The sequence below is a fragment of the Pollachius pollachius genome (assembly GCF_949987615.1).
Source record: "Pollachius pollachius genome assembly, chromosome: 4".
Classification (NCBI taxonomy): domain Eukaryota; kingdom Metazoa; phylum Chordata; class Actinopteri; order Gadiformes; family Gadidae; genus Pollachius; species Pollachius pollachius.
The window spans coordinates 26,806,197-26,814,163 of NC_136937.1; the positions used below are offsets into that span (position 1 = coordinate 26,806,197).

At 48.2% G+C, this 7,967-nt stretch overlaps 1 protein-coding gene across 1 annotated transcript in view; it reads left to right on the forward strand.

The window, feature by feature from the left end:
• Positions 1–6,096, forward strand: part of LOC307075065 (uncharacterized protein) — a gene marked incomplete at both ends in the record, with an annotated part of 6,379 nt that extends 283 nt beyond the window's left edge. Inside the window, 3 exons of the mRNA XM_079735573.1 lie at positions 1,899–2,263; positions 3,165–3,518; positions 4,972–6,096. Of these exons, the coding sequence (XP_079591699.1) occupies positions 1,899–2,263; positions 3,165–3,518; positions 4,972–6,096 (1,844 nt within the window). The remainder of the gene's footprint in view (positions 1–1,898; positions 2,264–3,164; positions 3,519–4,971) is intronic.
• Positions 6,097–7,967: the final 1,871 nt, after the last annotated feature.

Below are 7,967 nucleotides of genomic sequence, written 5' to 3' on the forward strand. Positions count from 1 at the left end.
ACACACACACACACACACACACACACACACATATAATAGACAACATGGAATGACAATCGGTTTTCTATCAGCAACAGTATGGGATACAAGCACAAAATCGTAGTTAATCGTCCTATCTTTAAAGTAGTTATTTATTTAGTTATTTATTTGACTGAGACTCTTGTCTTTTTAACATTCTGCTCCCTGTTCGTGTGCCTTCCAGTGTGAAATGTTAACCGAACCAGAGAATCACAATATTTAGTGAGGAGAGCGCATCTCATCATCCCAAGCACGGGAAAAGCCTTAACGCTATTTATACACAGGAGGTAGAGGCATTGTCAGATCTGCAGTGGGAGCGTTGGCCCTCCAAGATAAGACCCGTGATGATGATGATGATGATGATGATATATCTTAAAAAAGAAACATCTTATGAATATCCCAATATTCATAAGATGAACCAACCTAGTCCCTCTCATACCCCCTCGGGCAACATCTTTAAAACGCAGCAAACTCCATCTCCGCTTCTCCTTTTGACGTTTCCAATTGCTTAAAAATGAAAAATATATATTGGCTATAAATACAGTACGTCATTCGGTAACAATTGCCATGACAACCCCTCTCGCACGACACCGCGCACTGCCTTGACGATGGGATATCGTCATTGCCAGGGATGTGTTGAAGGGGAGCGCAGCCTCGCATCACACGTCAGGTGTAGATGCGATACACCTAGCCGCTTTCTGGAACGCCGCCGTGGAAGAAATGCAGGCCAGGCTAATTTAAAAGACATGCAGGCTAGGCTAATTGGACAGCCATGCAGGCGGCTATGCTAATTAGAAAGACGTGGGTTAGGCCTATTGGATAGACATGCAGGCTGGGCTAATTGGAAACAAATGCAGGCTTGGCTACATGTAACGATATGCGGGTTGCGCCTATTTGGAAAGACATGCAGGCCAGGCTATTTGGAAAGACATGCAGGCCAGGCTATTTGGAGAGACATGCAGGCAAGGCTAACGTGACCAGATTTCTGCAATACAAACAGGGACATATGTAGTTTGGCGGTCCATCCACTAAATATCTAATGCTAAGGTGACACATTTATATTTTGCTATTCTTATCATTGAAAATGTAGAACTGTAGTAAATATTGGTCAGCAGCCTACATAACCAAGGGTTTGTTATAATATGTTTAAGGCTTTGGTGAATCAGCAAAAATTAAGCCAAAGTAGGCTACTGTGAGGCTACTCTATATTGTATTAACAGCCTATTGTTTGTAATCCTCATGAATGCTTAGAGTATTAAATTGATAGATAGAGGTTGCATCACAGGTAGACTGAGACTAATTACCAGCTGTTTTAAAATGAATATTCTTGAGCAAGCTAGAACCTTTGCGATTTCAAAACCTATTCATATATTAATAAATTCTTTATTTATTGATTTTCAATGGAGACACTTCCGGGAACAGACCACCAGAAACAGGAACTGTTTCAGTCTCTGTTTCTGGAAGTCTGGTTCACCCTAAGTCTGGATGACATTCAGGCTAGGCCAATTGGGAAGACAGGCAGGCTTTCAGAGCCATGGCTCCGAGCTGCCGACTTGTTGGCAAACAAGTTGGTTTGCCAACATGAGCTTGGTCAAAGGCAAATATCGTAAAATAGTATATTTCTCTCCTTTGCACGTGATATATCTGCTTCTATCGCACAAAATGGGTCTCCCTCTCACTATACATGTCTTTCTCCCTGTCTCACTCTATTTCCCTCAAACTATGCATCTCTTTTTCACTCTAATTCTCTCCCTCCGCTTCTCTCTCCCCCTATACATTTTTCTTTCACTCTATTTTTCCCTCACCCCCACACACTCTTTATCTCCCCACTCCCAACTACAAACTCTGTGCTTGTCACTCCCTCCCTCCCTCTCCTGCAGCCTTACCCCCCCAACTCCAACTGCCCCACGACGCCATCAACGCCATCGACGGCGACGCCCCGCCCCCGGCCCAGCGCCACGACGACGACGGCGGCGGCCAGCCCCAGGCTCTGCACCTCGCCCCAAAGCGGGCGCGGCCGGGCCGCGGCGTGCGCTTCGAGAGTGTCACGGTGTACTACTTCAGCCGGCGGCAGGGCTTCACCAGCGTGCCCACGCAGGGTGGCAGCACACTGGGCATGTCGCCGCGCCACTGCTGGGTGCACCGCTTCACCCTGCGGGAGTTCGCCCTGGAGCAGGAGCGCAGCCACCGCCGAATGCTAAGGCACCACCTCAGGCAGGAGAAGCTCAACGCCGTCAAGCTCAAGGTGAGACCAGGGGGGCCTCCGCCGCCGCGAACGACACCCGCGCCCCCCTTGGGGCGGCAGTAGCTCAGGAGGTAGAGCGGGTTGGCTGGTAACCGCAAGGCTGCTAGTTCGATCCCCGGCTCCCCGGAGTGCCGAGGTGTCCCTGAGCAAGGCACCCGATCCGAACTGCTGCCGACAAGCTGGCTGTCGCCTTGCATGGTTGACTCCGCCGTCGGTGTGTGAACGTGTGCATGAATGGGTGAATGTTGTAATGTTGGGCAATATTGGTGAAGCGCTTTGGGTGGCCAATGGTTACAAAAAAGCGCTATATAAATGCAGTCCATTTACCATTTACCCACGCCGTTTGAGAAACAACAAAGACGAGGCAAATGCGGGAACGGTCTCCGCTGTGTCTCGTAGGGTTATGGATGTGGGGCTTTTGGTGAGGTGTCCTGCGACAGCAGCGAGAAAGTTTAGCAGCGATAGCGAAGACTTAAGGTTAAAGATTGGTTGTATTTTGTTCTCACCTGCAGCAGTTGGTTAAGTGAATCGGACCAAGTTAATGATAATAAAGATTATAGTCTACAATCTAGTGCTAATTCAGTCATTTTTGCTGTCACTTGTATCCAAAGCGATTTACAGTGAGATTTCAGTGAGTTCGCATATTAAGCAGCAGCTAGGAAAGGGAGTATCTAGCTCAAAGATGCCTACAGGTTAGACTTGGGACAGACATTGGGGTTCGAACCAAAACCCTTTCGTCTGGGAGTCAAACACCCTATACCACCCTGCCCACCTGAATCAGCTCCTATACATGTGTCCTTAGGTTTCGAGTGTCCTACGGTAGTATCATCGTTTTATCGATCCCAAAGCCAAACGCCTAAACAAGGTGCCAACATGAACCCCTCCCCCCTTCCACCCCCAGCTGGCCAATAGCGGCGCGGTGGCATCCGACGAGCTGACGCTGGATGACGTCTCCGAGGACGACGCGCCCCCGGAGCGCGGCGGTGTGGGCGTGGCCGGCGGTGTCAGTGGCGTCGGGGCGGGCGCCGGGGTGGAGGTGGACGAGTACTTCTTCCTGCAGCCGCTGAGCACCCGGCGGCGCCGCGCCCTGCTGCGGGCGTCGGGCGTGCGGCGTATCGACGGCGAGGAGCGCCACCAGCTGAGGGCGCTGCGCGGGTCTCGGGAGGAGTGCGGCTGCCGCTGCCGCGGGGCCTGCGACCCGGAGACCTGCGCCTGCAGCCTGGCCGGCATTAAGTGCCAGGTAAATGGAGCAGTGGTGAGGCATATCTATACTATACTCCACTCTAGTGTACCATACTCCACTACACTGTACTGTACTACACTCCACCTTACTGGCTGGCCTTGAGGGCCAAGGCGGAGCAGTGGTGAGGCATATCTATACTATACTCCACTCTAGTGTACCATACTCCACTACACTGTACTGTACTGCACTCCACCTTACTGGCTGGCCTTGAGGGCCAAGGCGGAGCAGTGGTGAGGCATATCTATACTATACTCCACTCTAGTGTACCATACTCCACTACACTGTACTGTACTACACTCCACCTTACTGGCTGGCCTTGAGGGCCAAGGCGGAGCAGTGGTGAGGCATATCTATACTATACTCCACTCTAGTGTACCATACTCCACTACACTGTACTGTACTACACTCCACCTTACTGGCTGGCCTTGAGGGCCAAAGGCGGAGCAGTGGTGAGGCATATCTATACTATACTCCACTCTAGTGTACCATACTCCACTACACTGTACTGTACTGCACTCCACCTTACTGGCTGGCCTTGAGGGCCAAGGCAGAGCAGTGGTGAGGCACATCTATACTATGCTTCACTACACTGTACTTATACCCTGCTATACTATACCGTACACTGATGTACTGCACCTTACTGGCCTTGAGGGCCAAGGAGAAGGAGCCATGGTGAGGCTTATCTGTACTATACTTATACACCGCTATACTGTGCTATACTCCACTATACTGTAGTATATGCTGCCAAACTGTCCAATACACTACTATAGTGTGGACTTTAGACTAGACTAGATACTAGGTGACTCAACAACACTATCATATGACTATAATATGATATACTCTTATACTCTGCACTCTGATATTAAGCAATACTATATTCAACTATTCAACTACTATATTCACGAATTTTTTATGTACTAGACTATACAATAATATTGCTCTCATACTGTACTATACTCAACAATACTGTAGTATATACCGTACTACATTCAACTACACTATTACTACTATACTCCACTAAACTGTACTATATTCCGTACTACATTCAACAACACTTCACTTTAACCACTAGGCTCCACTAAACTGAGATAAACCTTTATGGAACAGTATACAGAAGTTGTTGTTTCAGTGGTTTGGGAGTTTTTGGGCTAGGGGTGGGTTACTGGTGGCCAGCAGGCTGTCTGTGATAAGGGTGCACTGGTGGGGCTTAAACAGCGTTGTTCTCAGCAGACTGCGGCGGACGGTGACAGTTACCGACAGTAATCTGGATGGTCCCACGTCGTGTTCCAACACCATGCAACACATCTCACTCTTGCTCCGCCCAGCAACTTATTTTCTCCCACCCGACAATGGCACCCCTCAACCCCGCTCCCTCACCTCTCTCTCTTTCTTCTTTCCCTCACCTCCTTCTTGTGTCTCTCTCACCTCCTTCTGACGTCTCCCCCCCCCCCCCCCCCCCGTACAGGTGGACCGCATGTCCTTCCCGTGCGGATGCACCAAGGATGGCTGCGGCAACGCCACGGGCCGGCTGGAGTTCAACCCGGTTCGCGTGCGGACCCACTTCCTGCACACCATCATGAAGCTGGAGCTGGAGAGGAGTCGCGAGATGCAGCAGATGCAGCAGCAGCAGCAGCAGCCGGTAACCAATGGCAACGGTTACCATGGAGACCCCTCCCCTCTGGCACAGCAGCACCAGCCAGTGTTCACAACGCTGGCCAACGGCAGCGTGCCGCACGTTCCCATCATGCATCTGCACGAGGCGGGCGAGGCCGCGGACGTGCGCCTGCAGGATGAGGTGGAGGAGGAGGAGGAGGAGGAGGAGGAGGAGGAGGAGGAGGACAGCGAGGAGGACGAGGAGGAGGAAGAGGAGGAGGAGGAGGATGAGGCCTACGAGGACGAGGAGGACAGCAGTCTATGCAGCGGGCTGTCAGACTGCAGCACGCACAGCCTGGAGACTATTGATCCTGACGAGGAGGACGAGGAGGAGGACTACGAGGAAGACGAGGAGGACGATGACGACTATGACGACGAGGAAGGGGAGAACGACGAGGAATGGGAGTGCTCGCTGGACTCGGCCAGCCCGCCGCCCTTCTCGCACACCGAGGTGGTCCCACTCTCCTCTGTGCTTGGCTTCTCCAGAACCTCGCCTCTCGGTAACCACGGCAACGACCCCTTTTCGCTCCACGCCCCACCGTCCGACCTCCGTCAAACGGACGTCTCGGGGAGCGAGATCAGCCCCGTTGCCGCCGCCGCCGCCGTCCCGCCACACATGAACCCCTCCCTGTCATTACCGGCGCCTGAGCCCTCGAAGACGACCGCCGTATGTAGCACGGGTACCAAGGACATGCCGCCCGGTGGCCGAGACCTCCCCCTTGTCACCCTGGAGTCGCCGGCACCGGCGCCCCAAACCGGCGCTGGGTTTGGGGGCCAGGGAGATGGAGGTGGTGGTGAAAAGGGCACCCTCGACGGCGAGATGAAGGTACAGCAGCCCCTGGTGGCGGGCGAGACAGAGGATCGAATCATCGCCAAATTGTCGCAAACTGACGTTTCCTGTGAGTGGGCGGAGCCGATGGCATCAGGGACGGAATGAGGGGGCGGAGACACAGGAAGGACGACCGAGGGGCCAAAAATACAAAAGTCACAGTAGCACATCTTGGGTCTTTGAGCGCCCAGCGTGAAGCATCTGATTAGCCAGACCAAAAAGTGACACGAAAACGAATACAAGAAAAAATATTATAATAAAATAACAGTATAAGGTCTTTCAATAACGACCGTGAACCATCAGTGTTGTATCTATTCCTTAAAGTGCACTTCTACAAAATACAAAAAAAAGGAAAATGGTTTCAAAGAGGGGGCCCCTTTCTCTGACATTTAATGACATAAAAGGGCCCCGAAGCTTCGGCCCAAGAACCGATTTAAACTCATGTGTACCAGTTTTTGGAATCGGTTGTTTTTGTCTCAATGCAAAGACAACACCGTTACATAAATGACACCTCGTCGATGAAGTACATAAGTGTTGCTGTAAATGAAGTGTAACCATTTAAGTTGCTCCGTTCTATTAATCATTCAGTGTTTGATATTACAGCATGTTTTATGGGTTTTACGGGCGTGGCTGGCGTCTGTGAAGAATCCATTTGATTTGGAGGTTCTGGCTGACAAACAAACACGCCCTCTTGTTTATGTTTTGATGTGCTGTTCCGTTATGCTGCTGTGAAACGGTTCTTAACTTGCCGTTCTGTATCGCATGTCGTTGCATTTAGTTGACAGAGTTAACATTACTCCGGGTTTAATTCTCCAAAATGAATAAAATAGAAAATGAAGAAGTTATGGGCAATGAATACAGATTTGGTTTGTATAGTTTTGTATAGATTTCTTACTTTTCTTTCCTCCACGATACAGTATGAGTTTTTACTCACAATTACAACATGGATGTTTTAAGAAAAAGGCAAAATGTAGTGGATCTGAGGTTCTACTGACATACTTTGCTGGATATTACGTCCTGTCACAACTAGTTTTCATCTCAACTATCCTGTTGACTTAATAACGTGAATGTATTTCATATGATTCTTGATTCTGATTCAATTCTGATGCCCCTTTGACATTAATGGTCAGTTCCTTTGGTATTATTTATCATCTCGTTCGATAGTATTGCCAACCGTTTCTTTGTAAACTTAAACTCAACCAAACAGTGGACACATAACAAATGTGTAAAAATAAGTATTTCAGTTGAGGAGTCATTTTATAGTGTTGAGGTGCATTGTAAAAACAAACACTCTTAGATTTTAGACAAAATGGCAGTCTGTTCCAGAGACTATTAAATAAATCGAAACTGCCAAGACATGGGAGCCAAATGTATTTCATGTTTGCTTTTTAAAAATAAAAATTCCCCACGCATCAATAAAGTTAATATTTTTTGTATCTCTCTGGTGTGGTTAATATTTATGGATTTTTTATCATCTGAAGGTAAGCAAAGAAATAATTATGGGACATTCCTGGTTTGTTTCTGACAGATGGGCATGGTGTAAAATATAAAGCAGCACTTAGAGAAATAGATATATTACAGGATCTGTAAAAGATCCTGTAATATATTGAATTCTATGTATTGCCAGAAGGTGGCAGAATTTGCTAACTTAATAGTGTTTTAGTGAAGGACTAAAGGACATACATTAGATATCAGGACAAAGTATTTGTGCATTTTCTAATGAAAAATTACACAACTGTTGGAAAAAATATATAATAAACAAATAATATATATATAAACAAAATAAACAGTGAGAAATGATGGTGTTTGACAATGTCAGGCACCGATTACAGCTAAGATTACATTGTTTTAAATCTGAAATCTGTTTCAATGTAGAAATAGTGGACAATTATACAACATTGTAGGCGTAAAGGTTATACACAACAGAAAACTGTTATTTTAGATTGAAGGATGACAAACTGCCATGATTTGTCATATTC